Genomic DNA, 18895 nt, shown 5'->3' with positions numbered 1-18895 from the left:
TAGTGTCTTTCGGCATGCATGAAACCTGGTGCCAGCACCTCATCATACAGTGGTTTGTACAAATACAATAATTCTGAGAGAAAATAATTGAGAGACGCTGCTTCATGCAAATATGTTAAGCGTGTCCCAAAAAGATAGACAATGACCGTGGTGGGACTGGGATATGAAGTCTGAACACCAGATACTCGTGCCTTCCATCCTGTTGTGTTAGAAGCAATTGTCGCTGGCAAGCAAGTATGGTAAGCGTCACTCCGGCCGCTGGCGTCAGGTACCAACCCGATGGTGGGACGACGTGGGAAAGTTGCAGAAGTCACCCGTTTCACTGGGTTCTGCGTTAAAAGGCAAAGGCGGATAAAAGTCCGACTTCTCTAACGGCTTTGGTGCAACTGTTTTGCAGGATCTCTGTGAAAGAGGCGCATGTTAATGATTAAAATGTCCGATGCAGTGTAAGGCGCGTGTGTGGAACGTCACATGTTAATCACATGTTGCTATCATGTGTTTGCAGGAAAGGGGTGTCAGCAGGTGGCCAGAATCTGTTGAAATGGACAAAGATCTTCGAGATGCAGATTTCAGTAAGACACCTTCTGCACATTGGCACATTTTTTTAACGATACGATACTAAGTAAAATATCACAGACACCAATGCCAGTACAGCAACGAGCCGTTAAATAATGTACTATTTTAGCACTGTCTAAACTAATCAAAAACCCCGATTGCCTGTTTTACATGAACTACAGTGCCAGTCAGTGCTTACACAGAAGATCCTTGGGTTATACGCCACTTCTGTTCCTAACTCCTAAATCAATTCCAGTTTGCTAGGGATGCCATCCATCAGTATCAGCCAATTTCCATGGCCAAGTGTGTGATACTGTAGGCATATGCCGATCAGTGCCGATCACAACAATCAACCACCTTCTATGTTAGCGTATTTTGTCATTTAGTATAATTTTAACACGTAGCAACACGTAGTATTGGTACAGTTTAAGTCAACAAAATGACAGAGGCCAAATTTCTCCACCATTTTGTTTTGATGCGTATCGTACATCTTCTGCTAATGTCACTCTGTCCATCAGTTATCTGATATCTTTCATTAATGAATGTTTGATTAAAAACCATGACAGAAATTGTCAGGGGTGCCCAAACTTTTGCATACGACTGTATGTGTTGACACCTACAAGCTATTAAACCAGGGGTCTCAATTTACCTGGGGGCCACTGGAAGGAGAGTCTGGGTGAGGCTGGGCCGCATCAGGATTTCCACAAGAAAAGCTCTGACTAAACACATTCCAATGTTAACTCCGCTATGTTAAAGAGGAAGATGAGGAACCACAGCCCACCCACATTAAAGAGGAAGAGGCGGAGTCACAGTCCCCCTATGTTAAAGAGGAAGAGGAAGAACTCTTGATCACCCAGAGGAGGCTGATCTCGCCAGGTTGCCACTGACTGGTGTCTCTGTGGTGACCGAAGACCATGAAGACAAACCACCTGAGACCTCAAAGCTTCATCATAGTCCAAGTGAGGAGATGAGAGAGGCGGAGCCTTCATGCAGCAGCTCACTGCAACACATAACAGAAGCTGATGGAGACCACTGTGGGGGATCACAAGCAGACAACCTCTTAGCTCCACTGTCAGATAGTGACGACACAACGTCACACTCTCCTGAAGATGAAGACAGCGACTACAACCAAGAATCTCTGAGCAGCGATGCAGACTGTGAAGGTGATATGACGACTCACACTGGCGACAAACACTCTGAAAGCTCTAAAAAGAAGGCAGGTAAACGTTTTAACTGCTCAGTTTGTGATCAAAGATTTTCTCGTAAGGTCATTTGGCTCGACACATGAGAACACACACTGGCCGCACGGTGGTCTAGTGGTTAGCATGTTCTTGGAGATCGGGAAGACCTGGGTTCGATTCTCCCTTGGGCATTTCCGTGTGGAGTTTGCATGTTCTCCCCGTGTGCGCGTGGGTTTTCTCCGGGTACTCCGGCTTCCTCCCACATTCCAAAAACATGCAGGTGAGGTTAATTGGCGACTCTAAATTGTCCATAGGTATGAATGTGAGTGTGAATGGTTGTTTGTCTATATGTGCCCTGCGATTGGCTGGCGACCAGTCCAGGGTGTACCCCGCCTGTCGCCCGAAGTCAGCTGGGATAGCACGCCCAGCATGCCCCCGCGACCCTAATGAGGAAGAAGCGGTATAGAAAATGGATGGATGGAGAAAAACCTTTCGGTTGCTCAGACTGTGGTAAACACTTCACAGTTAAGGCACACAGGAAATCACCCAAAAAAAGGGTTTAGTTGCGCAAATTGCGGTGACGCATTTTCTTTGAAGTACAGTTTGAAAAGACACACGCGGGTCACTGATGGTCTACGGTTTGACTCACCTGACTTCCATGCAGTCGCTGTGTTGCCTCCGTGTTGTAATGTTCTCTGTACGTGTTTTTATTCAGGTGTAAAAGAAAGACACGGTGACTGCAGCCGTTCCATTTGTAGTTAAATGTGTTTTATTTGACTGTATGCTGTCATCACGAAATGCTGTAGCTGATGAAGTCACTTCCTGTTCGATTACTTCCAGATTCGGTCTGGAAAGTAATGATTGGTTCCTTTTACTGACTTGACCTATTTATCATTCACTCATTGAAGTGAATCGGGTATGGAGTGCAGAGCGCATGCGCAATTTCACTTGACTTCTATACTTCCGGTGGCTTCAGGCCTCCAATGCGCAGCAAGCGATCGGGGCCATTCCAGTAGTAGAGTTCAGTGGCCACTATTCACCAGCAACAGGCGCTGTTGCAACACTTCTGCCATCATTTATCACAGCACATCTACAGTCTGTTACAATTGCACACCTTGATAGCAGCTTTTTTTTTTTTTTTTTTAACCAAGCGGACCTTTGGTCGCCCGCGGGGGGATTCGTTCGAACCCCCTGAATACCCTGGCTACGGGCCTGAAAGACATCACGAATCAGGAGAAGGAAACTCGTTCTTCTCTCGAAGGTGGGTCTGTTGTTGAAATCAAACTTTGTGGCACAAACGCCTAACTTAGGGCCCCAGTTGGTCAGGGGCGACCCGGTTTGCAGGATTCTGTGGATTTGAACAAGTTTGAGCACTGGAATCAATGTAATCAATGAGATTCAACCCAAATATACGTCTGCAGGTCTGTGATTGACTTTACCACTGACCAATATGGAATATTACAAATCCAAAACATACAGTATGCTGCCCTCTGGTGGTAGCCGACGGTGAAGTTGTACTCATTCAACTTGATCATAAACGACTTTAGTACATTATATTAAGTGGACGTTCAGTTTATATCAGGGGGTTTCCTTTTATTGTCACGACACTGAATCAATATTTTGGCATTAGGCTGTTGATGATGGCGCTCTGCTCATTCACACAAGTGCAACAGCTTTATTTTTAATTTTCCACGAAGGCACTGGTTGGGGAGTCTGTCAGCCCAACAAAAAGAATACGACTGTTGCATCACGCCTCATTCAGTGTCTGCTAACAACTCTTCCTGGTGTCTTGGTCACACTTCCTGCGTGTCATCTCTAATGCAGTAAAAGTTCGCCAGCTGCTGACCATAAACTGAACAGGTAATGACGTCATTTGACAGAAACAAACAAACAGAGGGACAACTGTGTAACAAAGTGCCACAGTTTCATTGTGAATGTCTAAGTTGCTCCTCTCACCGCGTTTCTGGACATGCTTGAATCAAATGCTTCGACATATCTAACAAATATAAAGCCAAGAAATTCAAGCGTTCTTATACAGGTACTGTTTGCTCTGGGTGCTGTATATGTAACCCGCCCTGTTTCGCACCTGCCCGCACCGGGGCTCCTACACCCGACCTTCCTAATGGGAGGTGAGAGCGCTGACCACACGGCCAAAAGCCCGGTCTGTCGACCGCGTGTTCAGCGCAGCTCTTAAGGCAGAGAGAGTGAGGTTTACCAACGTACATTTACGCAGCCTCACAGGCTGGCATCCGTTACATATAGTTAGCCATAAAGCTGACAAATCGTACCATCGCTTCGTTATCATGAAGTACTGTGCCGTAAGAATCGCACGGCGTCACACGGTTTAGTTTTCAGCTGAACGTGCGCGCTCCCGCGACCTGCATGCAGATCTCGACGTGCATGCAAAACTCGGCACATGCACAAAATATCTTATCCACACGGGCCAGCTCCAGCACAGCCCGCATGCTTTCATTTCCACACTCTGTTCATCACACCACTAATAATCTTCTTATTGTGTGCTCGTATTCTCTACATGGCTGCCATTTGCTGTAGCATTAACAGCAGAATACAATTCCAATGCTGGAGTCTTTACTGGGTCTTATGAACATGCTAATGGTTTACTTTCATTTGGAACATGCAAACGAGCAGGTCTAAAAAAATCCTCCTTTGTTATATCCTGTGACAAAGAAAACAAAATGAATTGTACATATTAATACACAATAGCATTCTGTCCTCGACTTATTTAAAGCCAATCAGCCACTTTACGTGTAAACAATGTTATTAATAGATGTCCGCTAATGAAGACACGTGAGCGTGTAGATGTAGCGAGTGCCCACTAGAGGGCAGCAGAGGACAGTATCGATCCAAAAAGCATTCACTCATGCAATGTTTAGGAAAAGGAACTTTTATAAGGTCATGAAATGTAAGACATGACGGTTACACAATTCGTACACAATAGGTATTTTTAAATATTAAGTGGCTAAAATTTTCACTATTAAATGTAAAAGATATATTAAAAAAAGTTATAGATGTGACCCAACACGCCCCATTTTGCTTGTCGTCATTCAAGTTGAGACTAGGGTGTTAACCGTGGTTAACTTCTTTTTACATGTGAATTAAAGGTTAAGCTTTACTCTTAAACATAGTAGAGGTTAACTTCTTTGTCCACTTCAATTAACAACATGAACACGACTTTTTCATGCAAATAGGCCAGAAGAAAATAGAATAGAAATCCTCATTGCACAGTTTGACATCATGAAACTGTGGTTCACTTCTTTACGCTTGCGTCGGCCGTAAGGTGAAATGCTTTTTAAAATTGCGCGATTGTGTTTTACATTGGATTGACAATGTTTGATTTACTGAGGCGCTGACGCCAGGAAGCGTAAATTCCTAAGAGGAACTCCATAATAAAACACAACATGAGACCTCACGCCGCACGCTTTCAACTCAAACAACCTCTTTTATTGTGTTGTTGCTGTGTAGCATCACACAAACATGCTGGCTGGGCTTTGGGTGTCCTTGACCGGCACCTTGTGTTATCTTTCACTTCAACTTAGTGTGGTAACAAACACGCATGCTGTAAGTGAAAGAAGCACCTGCATGAAATGCATGAAATGACGTACTGGGTGTCTGAGTGATGTTCCCAAGTCACAAGCAACCAGGTTCAATCCATGAAAAAGTGTAATAAGAAGTCAGCGAGTGGAGGAAGACTTAGCTGTCATGCTTGGTGGAAAGTGGGCGCACAAACATCTCCCTGCACACGCACTCATCCCGGCCAAAATCTCATGAAAACCTCTCTGTGGCGTCCCCTTCCCTTCTTGTCAAAATAAAATGATTTACTGTATCACTGGTGGTGTCACAGGACGAGCCGATACATGAGATTGGGTCTTTTAAGAAAAGTACAATGAAAAATATGACGATATATTGCAGTCTACACTGCAATAGTCTAGTCTAGTCCAGTCTGCGGCCCCGCCTCCACCCATCGGACAAAGAGCGTATGAGTGACCCATAAAGGGCTGACTCTCTTCCTGCCTGACACACACGCACTTGGCAATATATCCATCATGCTCGTCATTTTCATTCATTGTGTGATTGATTATTCATTGGCCATCGTCCCAGGCCTTTTATCCTGAAGGAGAAATCTGGTCAGGTTTTAATGTGGTGGGATCATGTGACGCCCCTGCTAAGGATTAGAGCTGAGATTAATGTGGGCATCTTTTCACGTACAAAAACTCTCCAATCCTCTGCAAGAAAAGGTGCGGACAGCCCTGATGAAGGTCATTGTTGTCAATCAGAAAGCTGAAGAAAGTCATTTCCAGGAAAAAGCATGAGAAGAAGTGTAGAAATATTGCAAATATCTAATCTGTGAAGAATGTTTTTTGTGTGTAAAAATAGGAAAATATACACGTGTGCTAGCTTAGCTCGCGGCTAACTTTCAGCAGTCCTTCAGCGTACGCTTGTGTTGCACATTCCGCCGCCGTTGTAGGGCCGTACGCCATACGCGTCAAAGTCCGTCTCCAGAAAGCTGGATGAGACGGGCTGCTTGTACAGCGGGTTGGAGGCCTGCGGGTCAGAATCAGTCAGAACCAGTGAGCGCCGGTCAGGAGGGCCCATTTGTCACGCTTACCATTTCGTATCGCGCGCGCGAGCGAGCGCTCTGGAAGCGCGCAAACTCCCGCCGGTCGTGCACAGTGATGACCGCCTTCCAGACGGCCAGCAGGACCACGCCCACCAGCAGGATGCTGCCCACCACCGCCAGCAGAACCATCAGAGCGTCGGGACCGCCGCCACACTCTGACAACACAACATTTCAACACGTGACTTCATGCAAATATCAACATATTCCACTAAACATGTGCACTGGCATTACTATCATTAGTAGTATGACATACATTACTACATCACTAGTGTTACATGTAGTAGTAGTAGTAATAGTAGTAGTAGTAGTGTTACATGTAGTAGTAGTATTACATACATTACTACATCACTAGTGTTACATGTAGTAGTAGTAGTAATAGTAGTAGTAGTAGTGTTACATGTAGTAGTAGTATTACATACATTACTACATCACTAGTGTTACATGTAGTAGTAGTAGTAATAGTAGTAGTAGTAGTGTTACATGTAGTAGTAGTATTACATACATTACTACATCATTAGTGTTACATGTAGTAGTAGTAGTAATAGTAGTAGTAGTAGTGTTACATGTAGTAGTAGTATTACATACATTACTACATCATTAGTGTTACATGTAATAGTAGTAGTAGTATTACATACATTACTACATCATGAGTGTTACATGTAGTAGTAGTAGTAGTAGTGTTACATGTAGTAGTAGTATTACATACATTACTACATCATTAGTGTTACATGTAGTAGTAGTAGTAGTAGTAGTAGTGTTACATGTAGTAGTAGTATTACATACATTACTACATCACTAGTGTTACATGTAGTAGTAGTAGTAATAGTAGTAGTAGTAGTGTTACATGTAGTAGTAGTATTACATACATTACTACATCACTAGTGTTACATGTAGTAGTAGTAGTAGTAGTAGTAGTAGTAGTGTTACATGTAGTAGTAGTATTACATACATTACTACATCATTAGTGTTACATGTAGTAGTAGTAGTAATAGTAGTAGTAGTAGTGTTACATGTAGTAGTAGTATTACATACATTACTACATCACTAGTGTTACATGTAGTAGTAGTAGTAGTAGTAGTAGTAGTAGTGTTACATGTAGTAGTAGTATTACATACATTACTACATCATTAGTGTTACATGTAGTAGTAGTAGTAGTAGTAGTAGTAGTGTTACATGTAGTAGTAGTATTACATACATTACTACATCACTAGTGTTACATGTAGTAGTAGTAGTAGTAGTAGTGTTACATGTAGTAGTAGTATTACATACATTACTACATCACTAGTGTTACATGTAGTAGTAGTAGTAATAGTAGTAGTAGTAGTGTTACATGTAGTAGTAGTATTACATACATTACTACATCATTAGTGTTACATGTAGTAGTAGTAGTAATAGTAGTAGTAGTAGTGTTACATGTAGTAGTAGTATTACATACATTACTACATCATTAGTGTTACATGTAATAGTAGTAGTAGTATTACATACATTACTACATCACGAGTGTTACATGTAGTAGTAGTAGTAGTAGTGTTACATGTAGTAGTAGTATTACATACATTACTACATCATTAGTGTTACATGTAGTAGTAGTAGTAATGGTAGTAGTAGTAGTGTTACATGTAGTAGTAGTATTACATACATTACTACATCACTAGTGTTACATGTAGTAGTAGTAGTAGTAGTGTTACATGTAGTAGTAGTATTACATACATTACTACATCATTAGTGTTACATGTAGTAGTAGTAGTAGTAGTAGTAGTAGTGTTACATGGAGTAGTAGTAGTAGTATTACATACATTACTACATCACTAGTGTTACATGTAGTAGTAGTAGTAGTAGTAGTAGTGTTACATGTAGTAGTAGTATTACATACATTACTACATCATTAGTGTTACATGTAATAGTAGTAGTAGTATTACATACATTACTACATCACTAGTGTTACATGTAGTAGTAGTAGTAGTGTTACATGTAGTAGTAGTATTACATACATTACTACATCATTAGTGTTACATGTAGTAGTAGTAGTAGTAGTATTACATACATTACTACATCACTAGTGTTACATGTAGTAGTAGTAGTAGTATTACATACATTACTACATCATTAGTGTTACATGTAGTAGTAGTAGTAGTAGTAGTAGTAGTAGTAGTAGTGTTACATGGAGTAGTAGAAGTAGTATTACATACATTACTACATCACTAGTGTTACATGTAGTAGTAGTAGTAGTAGTAGTAGTGTTACATGTAGTAGTAGTATTACATACATTACTACATCATTAGTGTTACATGTAGTAGTAGTAGTAATAGTAGTAGTAGTAGTGTTACATGTAGTAGTAGTATTACATACATTACTACATCATTAGTGTTACATGTAGTAGTAGTAGTAATAGTAGTAGTAGTAGTGTTACATGTAGTAGTAGTATTACATACATTACTACATCACTAGTGTTACACTATTTGTCTCCCTTGGTCAATATCTGACCGCATATAGCGGCCAAATTACCGACTCAAGTAGAAGCTTCATGCACGAAAAAGTTTTGTTTTTCAATCAATGAAGCCGTCGTGTGTAGACTTTAATTACTGAGTCCTAGCTCAGTCACAATCATTCACAAGATCCACACAAACTGTCAGTTGTTCCACATAAAAAAGCCGTCTTCTTTTGAACTTGCTATTTCCTGGTCAAACATGTAACTTTAAGACCATTTGCACCAAAACATTACCGCAAAGTAGGCTGGGAACAGGACGTGCTCCCAGCGACGCTACAATAAAAAAAAAACATACGCTAGCATGCATGCGGCAGCGGGAGCAAAACTGAGTTCGGTTGTACTTAATTGAAGTATTTTAGAATGTACTCACGTTATTTTTGATCAATCCTCATCCACAAATCCATCAAAGTCCTCATCTTCTGTATTCGACACAAACAAAGCCGCCTTCTTTTCCGTTCGCTACTAGTCTGTTAACTTGTCAGTGTTATTCGGCTTCGAAGCAAAGAAGGAAACTTCTCCTGTTGCTTCTGCCAACTTTGTTTATTGAACGCGGCCACCAGACAGCAGCTCAGAACACACACACATCTCTCAGCATCGTCTCTCCTTCCTGCTTGCCCACAAGGCAAAGGTTAAACAAGCCCCACTACATAGCTGTCCAGCCAATGCCTGTAAGAAATGACACCGTTTATTTCCTGGTGTGCACTGGTCAATACTGTAATGCCGCTTGTTGTGGGGAAGGAGAGACTCACGTCGCCGATGCACTTTAATGGCTTTATTAACAGCGGAGAACACTGCAGGACTTTACATCCACGCCAACATAAACACACTTCCCAACTCTCTCCAAACTCACAGCTAGCACTGAGCATAGCTCTCCTGCTCGGGACGCCCACTTCCCATCACTTCCTGATGAACTAAAGCTGTAAAAAGTAAAATATTAAAAACAAGCGTAAGACATTACGAGCACAGCTTTGTTCTGTGGGTCGTGGATATATTCTATCAGTTATTATTAAGCCTCTAGCTTCCTTTTCGTAAGTAAAAACCTTGGCTATGATTGCACTACATTGTCATGTAGACCTACAAAGTACACTTGGAAGAACAAGAGGTGAATAAATGTATTGAAACTGATGTGAAACTGATGAGGGGTAGGATTAAATAAGCTTTGCTTCTTCCTACTCCTTTTTGGACATGCAAAATTGTGAATTGTACTATGTGATGTGCTACTGTTTGACTCATGCATGTTCAGGATTAAAACCATGAACCATGATAATAACAAGCCTAGTAGTGCTGTACAACTTTTATCCGCAGTCCGCAGTGCCCTCTACTGGACAACATTATTATTAGTTCCCCCCCCCCCCCTTTTGTTTTGTTTTTTTCTTTTTTTCTACTGGTCAACATTCAAACTGGACGCCAACCTGTCTATAGAGGCCACCTGTCTATAGCGGCTACTTTTGCAGACTCCCTCTAGTGGCCGCTATAGACAAGTTTGACTGTAGTAGTATTAGTAGTGGTAGTGTTACATGTAGTAGTGTTACAAGTAGTAGTAGTAGTGTTACGTGTATTAGTGTTACAAGTAGTAGTAGTAGTAGCAGTAGTAGTAGTAGTAGTAGTGGTAGTGTTACGTGTAGTAGTGTTACAAGTAGTAGTAGTGGTAGTAGTAGTAGTGGTAGTGTTACGTGTAGTAGTGTTACAAGTAGTAGTAGTAGTAGTAGTAGTAGTAGTGGTAGTGTTACGTGTAGTAGTGTTACAAGTAGTAGTGGTAGTGTTACGTGTAGTAGTGTTACAAGTAGTAGTAGTAGTAGTAGTAGTAGTGGTAGTGTTACATGTAGTGGTGTTACAAGTAGTAGTAGTAGTGGTAGTGTTACGTGTAGTAGTGTTACAAGTAGTAGTAGTAGTAGTAGTAGTGGTAGTGTTACGTGTAGTAGTGTTACAAGTAGTAGTAGTAGTAGTAGTAGTGGTAGTGTTACGTGTAGTAGTGTTACAAGTAGTAGTAGTGGTAGTAGTAGTAGTGGTAGTGTTACGTGTAGTAGTGTTACAAGTAGTAGTAGTAGTAGTAGTAGTAGTAGTAGTGGTAGTGTTATGTGTAGTAGTGTTACAAGTAGTAGTGGTAGTGTTACGTGTAGTAGTGTTACAAGTAGTAGTAGTAGTAGTAGTAGTAGTAGTAGTAGTGGTAGTGTTACGTGTAGTAGTGTTACAAGTAGTAGTGGTAGTGTTACGTGTAGTAGTGTTACAAGTAGTAGTAGTAGTAGTAGTAGTAGTAGTAGTAGTGGTAGTGTTACGTGTAGTAGTGTTACAAGTAGTAGTGGTAGTGTTACGTGTAGTAGTGTTACAAGTAGTAGTAGTAGTAGTAGTAGTAGTAGTAGTGGTAGTGTTACGTGTAGTGGTGTTACAAGTAGTAGTAGTAGTGGTAGTGTTACGTGTAGTGGTGTTACAAGTAGTAGTAGTAGTAGTAGTAGTGGTAGTGTTACGTGTAGTAGTGTTACAAGTAGTAGTAGTAGTAGTATGACATGTATTACTATTATGGGCATTGATTACATTTGATTGTCAATCAAGGCCAATAATATCATGAGAAGTAACAATATCAACATCCATGAGAAGTACTCTATTATTCCCACCAATATTCATCAATCATTGATTGATTGATTCTAAGTGACATGAAGTCATTGATCAGATTGTCTTTTAAGAAGAATAAAAACATTTCATGTACTATTGTGAACATATTGGCACTTGATTTAAACATCAACATCTTCGTGCTCACTACATCACACAAAGTCTGTCCTTATAGTACCATACTGTCCCGTACCATACCATACAGTCCCGTACCATACCATACCGTACCATACCATACAGTCCCGTACCATACCATACCATACCATACAGTCCCGTACCATACCATACCATACAGTCCCGTACAATACCATACCATACTGTACCATACCATACCATACTGTACCGTACCATACCGTACTATGTATACTACCTCTAGACAGTCTTGTGTACTGTATATACTACAGTATATACTCTGTATGTCTGCATACAGTAGTGTACTGTACGACACTAGTTGTACATAGTGTATTTGATTGGTGTTATGCATGTACTGTGTTTAGGATTGTGTTTATTACTAAAAATATTACTTCACAAGAAAACTAATACAGAAATAAAACAACCAAAAAAAATCAACTGTCATTTTACACAAAGTCAAAATGTGAAGAGAAAAAAAAAAGTTGCAATTTGACAAGAATAAAGTTGGAATGTGATGAAGATAATCACCATTTCATAGCATCAAGAAGTATTAACATGTAATACTGAAATACCAACCGGAGGTTGGTATTTGAGGTTCCGTTTTTGAACTTGTAATATTATGAGTAACACATTGTTGGAAAGTTAGGTTGTGGAAAAGTTATGTTATGGGAATAAAGTCCATATATGATGGGAATAAGGCCATCGTGGCCAGAGGAACATTTATTTACAAGACGAAAGTCAAAACAGCTGAGAAAACCCCGGCAGCATGAATATAATTTCATGACAATAAAGTCCAAATGTTAAGACAGAAAAAAAGGTGGCAATTTCAGCAGAATCATATAAAATAATATCATTTTAGTGGCATAGACTTGAAATATGAAAGAAAAATGTTATTTTCTTCAAGTTAGAATAACAGGTAACAGACCTTCAAAAACTGAATTGTGCATGCAAACAGGCTCTTATTAGGGAGAAGCGGCCACTAGCTTTGTACGTGCACTGTGGAGCACAGTGTGTCAATGTGGGAGCACAAAAGGCATGCACAGCTCCTACAGTTGTCCTTCACTGGGTTCATCAATTAGGAGTTTTGTGTGGACGGTCTGGCAAATTCAAACAGATGTTTCATTAGATATCTGACCATGGAACCCCAAGTGCCCTGAAACCACTGTGTGAAACTGTGAGACACGGTGAGACACGGTGCCACCCGTTCTGTTTGAACACAGTCTGACTCTACCCTCACTGCCACAGTGTTGCTAGCTAGTGCTTAAACACAGTAGGAATGAACTACTGTGTCAATGTCACATAAACAGCCACAGTAAGTACACAGCTGCGACAATGCCAAGTAAATCACAGTAAAAGTATCAGTGTATCTATAATAAATTACCCTGACTCCTTTTAAAAAAGTACACAAGTCAATTAATAAATAAACAGGCAAAGATTTTACCCCCCCCCCCCCCCCCCCCAATCGTAGACCCAAAGTTACGCCCTTGGTACAGTCAGACTGGCCAGGAACACAAGAGGCTGTGGAAAGCAGAAGGAGGTGGGCTTGCACTGTACATCAACATGTTGTGGTGGCATCCTGGCCACGTGAACATTAACATGTCCATCTTACAGATTTTCTTCATATCGGTTTTCATTATCGGGAAAAAATCCGATGCGATATCGGGACAATATTATCGGTGGGACGATATTATCAGACATCCCTAATATTCATGATAGTAGTGTGTATTGTACATGTATATTCATGATAGTAGTGTATATTGCACGTGATCGTAGTGTGTATTGTACGTGTATATTCATGATAGTAGTGTGTATTGCACGTGATCGTAGTGTGTATTGTACGTGTATATTCATGATAGTAGTGTATATTGCACGTGATCGTAGTGTGTATTGTACGTGTATATTCATGATAGTAGTGTGTATTGCACGTGATCGTAGTGTGTATTGTACGTGTATATTCATGATAGTAGTGTATATTGCACGTGATAGTAGTGTGTATTGTACGTGTATATTCATGATAGTAGTGTGTATTGCACATGTGATAGTAGTGTGTATTGTACGTGTATATTCATGATAGTAGTGTATATTGCACGTGATCGTAGTGTGTATTGTACGTGTATACTCATGATAGTAGTGTATATTGCACGTGATCGTAGTGTGTATTGTACGTGTATATTCATGATAGTAGTGTGTATTGCACGTGATCGTAGTGTGTATTGTACGTGTATATTCATGATAGTAGTGTATATTGCACGTGATCGTAGTGTGTATTGTACGTGTATACTCATGATAGTAGTGTATATTGCACGTGATCGTAGTGTGTATTGTACGTGTATATTCATGATAGTAGTGTGTAGTGCACGTGATCGTAGTGTGTATTGTACGTGTATATTCATGATAGTAGTGTATATTGCACGTGATCGTAGTGTGTATTGTACGTGTATATTCATGATAGTAGTGTATATTGCACGTGATCGTAGTGTGTATTGTACGTGTATATTCATGATAGTAGTGTGTATTGCACGTGATAGTAGTGTGTATTGTACGTGTATATTCATGATAGTAGTGTGTATTGCACGTGATAGTAGTGTGTATTGTATGTGTATATTCATGATAGTAGTGTATATTGCACATGTGATAGTAGTGTGTATTGTACGTGTATATTCATGATAGTAGTGTGTATTGCACGTGTATATTCATGATAGTAGTGTGTATTGCACGTGATAGTAGTGTGTATTGTACGTGTATATTCATGATAGTAGTGTGTATTGCACATGTGATCGTAGTGTGTATTGTACGTGTATATTCATGATAGTAGTGTGTATTGCACGTGATCGTAGTGTGTATTGTACGTGTATATTCATGATAGTAGTGTGTATTGCACGTGATCGTAGTGTGTATTGTACGTGTATACTCATGATAGTAGTGTGTATTGCACGTGATCGTAGTGTGTATTGTACGTGTATATTCATGATAGTAGTGTGTATTGCACGTGATCGTAGTGTGTATTGTACATGTATATTCATGATAGTAGTGTATATTGCACGTGATCGTAGTGTGTATTGTACGTGTATACTCATGATAGTAGTGTGTATTGCACGTGATCGTAGTGTGTATTGTACGTGTATATTCATGATAGTAGTGTATATTGCACGTGATCGTAGTGTGTATTGTACGTGTATACTCATGATAGTAGTGTATATTGCACGTGATCGTAGTGTGTATTGTACGTGTATATTCATGATAGTAGTGTGTATTGCACGTGATAGTAGTGTGTATTGTATGTGTATATTCATGATAGTAGTGTATATTGCACATGTGATAGTAGTGTGTATTGTACGTGTATATTCATGATAGTAGTGTGTATTGCACGTGTATATTCATGATAGTAGTGTGTATTGCACGTGTATATTCATGATAGTAGTGTGTATTGCACGTGTATATTCATGATAGTTGTGTGTATTGTATTGTATTTGTATTTGTACTTTATTTATCCCACAGCGGGGAAATTTACTTGTTACAGCAGCAAGCAAGATACGCAAGTAAAGAGTACAGTGTAAAGAATGCATATTGACTACAACATGCGTGCACACGTGTGTCGACCTTCCCACCTGGTTCGGTGAGCGCGGTGAGAACAGACAGGCCGCTGGCGTGCTCAGAGTACGTGAACTTCATCACACAGTCGTCGTCCGTCTTGTAGAGGCACAGCACAGCGCCCGCCTCGTCCGTTTCTAGTGCAAACACACACAACATTACACACACGTGGCCCATCTTCTTCTGTTGTGTCCATCACAGCAACATATTGATACATTGTTAGCTTAGCTTGTCTTTGTCCATTTCAATAGTGAACATATTTCACACAACACACATCAAGCAGGAACATTTCAGGTTGATTGATCATGATTTCTGATCTTATTCTGCTTGATTTCTCTCTCTGAGCCATACCGTGAGCGAGTGCGTGCATTGTACCTTGCACCTGGTCAGGAAGTTGTATGTGTTTACAGTGTGTTTGCAACATACCGTCTCCGTGCTGTGTGTGTGTGTGTGTGTGTGTGTGTGTGTGTGTGTGTGGGGGGGGGTCAATCAGTGCGTTGCGCGCGCATTGGCAGCAGAGGGCACACGCGTCACACGTATCTGTAGCCTCCACGCAGCCAAAGTTCTTCCTACACTAAAAGTGCTGCGTCGTGTCTGCGTGCTCCCAAATCCGCACGAAGGCTGTACTACCACGTTTTTGCAAGTAGACGTCACACACTTGAGAGTACGGCGGGCTGAGACTGCCTCTTTAGTTGTTATGATTGGTGAGGGTAGGCAGAGCAGGTGCTAAAAGAATGAAGCGGGGGTTTACGTACTGAGAGTCTCCACGGTGACGATTTCATCCTTGCAAAGACGCTGGCAAGTCCGATTGGAAGACAGTGCTTCTGACTTGAAAAGACGACACTCAATGCATTCCCTGCAGGAAGAGCACAATAAAAGACTTGTTTGTGCTTTTTGGAAACATATGCAGCAAGCAGCTTGCAGGCACCATGGTGACCTGAAGCATCTTGGAGGAGGTATCACACTTAATATCAAATATCACACCCTTGCTCACCAATGGAAATATCAATAGTCTGGTACAAGGCTCAACTGTGGCCAAGCAGTCTTTCAGCTCACATTCTTAACTCATTCAAGTGTAAGAAGTCAACCATTATTAATACTAGAATGTAAAAATACATTCAAGTGTAAAAAGAAGTCAACCACTATTAATACTAGTATGTAAAAATACATTCAAGTGTAAAAAGAAGTCAACCACTATTAATACTAGTATGTAAAAATACGTTCAAGTGTAAAAAGAAGTCAACCACTATTAATACTAGTATGTAAAAATGCATTCAAGTGTAAAAAGAAGTCATCCACTATTAATACTAGTAAGTAAAAATGCATTCAAGTGTAAAAAGAAGTCAACCACTATTAATACTAGAATGTAAAAATACATTCAAGTGTAAAAAGAAGTCAACCACTATTAATACTAGTATGTAAAAATACATTCAAGTGTAAAAATAAGTCAACCACTGTTAATGCTAGTATGTGAAAATACATTCAAGTGTAATAAAAAGACTGTCTTAATAAAAAAAAAAAAACGTTGCTGAAAGCAAGAGTAGACAAACTTGTGTTGCCAGATATGAGCAGCATAACGTCAAGAAATGTATAGAAGCTGTACACTGACTAGTCTAAAGTGCTGTGTAGGTGTAGATGTTATGTGCTGTCAGATTATATGCCAAGAGACGAGTGTCAAGCCTTTTGTTGACCTTTTGGCATCACAGGCGTCAGGGCAGGTGGGACACTTTTGGCACGTGTCCCCGAAGGCGCCGGGCTGCGTGCACTGGCAGCGTCCGCACACGCAGTGACCCCGCCCGCTGCACATCTGCCCGTCGTCGGCCACGCACGGCGCCGTGTCCGTGGAGCAGTTGCAGTTGTCGCCCACGTAGCCGGCGTGGCACTTGCACTCGCCGCAGTGACACTCACCATGGCCTGCCAGGAAGACGTTGCCAGATGTTAATTCAATCTCAGCTTCAAAATAAATAATGCATAAATAGAAATGAATTATATAATCAAAATAAACCGATTAATAAATTCAAAATTGCATATCAACTTCACTCTTTGCTCTTTTTCCCCATTTTTGCTGTTTAATTTTCCAAATATTTCAGTTTTCTTTTTAAATCATCTTTGGACATTTTCGTTTGGTAATATGATTTTAACTTCCATAATATTTTCACTTTATTCCCCAACTTAATTTTCCAAAAATGACAACTTTATTTTGTTTTGTTTGTTTCTCATAATGTCCCAACTTTAAAAAAAATAACATATTGCATTTTTTTCCTTAATTATCCTATTTTAACTTTATTCTCATAACATGTTTTTTTTCTGCAACCTAATTTTCCAAATATTACAATTTATTTGCTGTTTTGTTTGTTTCTCATAATTTGATATAATAACTTACAAAGAAGTATTTTTCTTTAATACTTCAAGTCTATGCTATTAAAATGATATTTTTCCTCATAATATTACGTTATTCTGGTAAAATTAGGACTATTTATAGTTTGGCTTTATTCATGTGTTTTGGTCTAGTTTTGTGGTTAAAAGACATTTTTCAAATGTGCCACAAGTTAAAAGGCGTTCCATTTAGGAGCCAAGACAGCAGCAACACAACCAGTGTTGTAGTCAGCAAAGTGCTGAGTCAGCATTCACAGCGCTGCTGAGTGGACGCGAAACAATACCACACCTACAACTTGCACACCAACAAGTGACTAGCAACATTTTACAGCGCACACAGAGCTACTGTCATCTTTTAAAGTGGATAAAACAAACCGCATCAGCAGGTTGTCTACGGCCACAGCGCTAATTCAAGAGTTACACTGTAGACCAAGCACCCGGTCACGAGAGTCTTTACATGTTAGTGCAGCAATCTGATTGGACGCCTTTGAGGAGGAGCTTCATGCCGTGGTGCTGAGCAGCCAATAAGAAGAGGCTGCTCTCAGCAAAGGCGTGCACGGAAAGGTCAGGAGGTTCCTGCATGGCAAACAGTGAGATGCTAAAGATGCCAAACGAGTGACCCAGGGTGACCTTTGGCCTTAGGTTGGGGAGACTGAAAGGACAGCAGCTTGACGCGCTAGCCTGGACTCCCGGCAGGATGGACACATCTTTTCAGCAGCCACGGATTGCGCTCACAGAGCGTACCTCGCCTAAGGCAGAGCCGGAGCTGTTATCAGGAGGGAGGAGTTACTGGACAGGCTTCTTTCTCTCCACAAAGGGCAGCATTGCTTTAGCGTGCCACCAGGGCTGCTGGAGGAGGATCAGGCAGGATTGAGGCTAGCGGTTTCCACCCACAGATAGGACAGGGAGGATCAGACCAGGTGGTAACAGCATCGTGCCGCTTCAGGACCACTTTCCCCAGTCCTTGACAAGAGCACAGAGACTTCCAGGCAGCACAAAGTCCAGACCACCAGTCACCTTTATAAGTCTCTTGTCTGAAATTGCAACACAACCTACTCCCCAAAAAACTCTACCCAGACTAAGGATGCATACCAAAAGCTGCTACACTAATCCCTCCTATGTGGCGCCTAATTGGTTCCTGACCCAACTGTAATGAGTGAATTTCCACCAATAAATGCATACAAGACACAGAAGACATAGAAAACCTCTTTACCACCTTCTAAATACGCTTTTTAACATGATTAGAGCCCTCCAGACATGACCTAACACCCCTATAGTCACCTTTACACTTCTATGAGATACATTATTTATCTCCAAGAGAAATTC

At 40.8% G+C, this 18895-nt stretch overlaps 1 protein-coding gene across 1 annotated transcript in view; it reads right to left on the bottom strand.

Annotated features, from left to right (window-relative positions):
* Positions 1–5176: 5176 nt before the first annotated feature.
* itgb5 (integrin, beta 5) overlaps positions 5177–18895 on the bottom strand; it is a 51339-nt gene continuing 37620 nt past the window's right edge. Inside the window, exons 12-16 of the mRNA XM_054786752.1 lie at positions 16885–17107; positions 15949–16049; positions 15211–15330; positions 6364–6530; positions 5177–6299 (exon numbers count right to left, since the gene is read on the bottom strand). Coding sequence (XP_054642727.1) covers positions 6183–6299; positions 6364–6530; positions 15211–15330; positions 15949–16049; positions 16885–17107 — 728 coding nt within the window. The 3' untranslated portion in view covers positions 5177–6182. The remainder of the gene's footprint in view (positions 6300–6363; positions 6531–15210; positions 15331–15948; positions 16050–16884; positions 17108–18895) is intronic.

This window comes from Dunckerocampus dactyliophorus, chromosome 9, assembly GCF_027744805.1.
Source record: "Dunckerocampus dactyliophorus isolate RoL2022-P2 chromosome 9, RoL_Ddac_1.1, whole genome shotgun sequence".
NCBI classification, from domain to species: Eukaryota; Metazoa; Chordata; class Actinopteri; order Syngnathiformes; family Syngnathidae; genus Dunckerocampus; species Dunckerocampus dactyliophorus.
The sequence above is the reverse complement of the archived record's forward strand: the minus strand, read 5'-3'. Positions and strand labels throughout refer to the sequence as shown.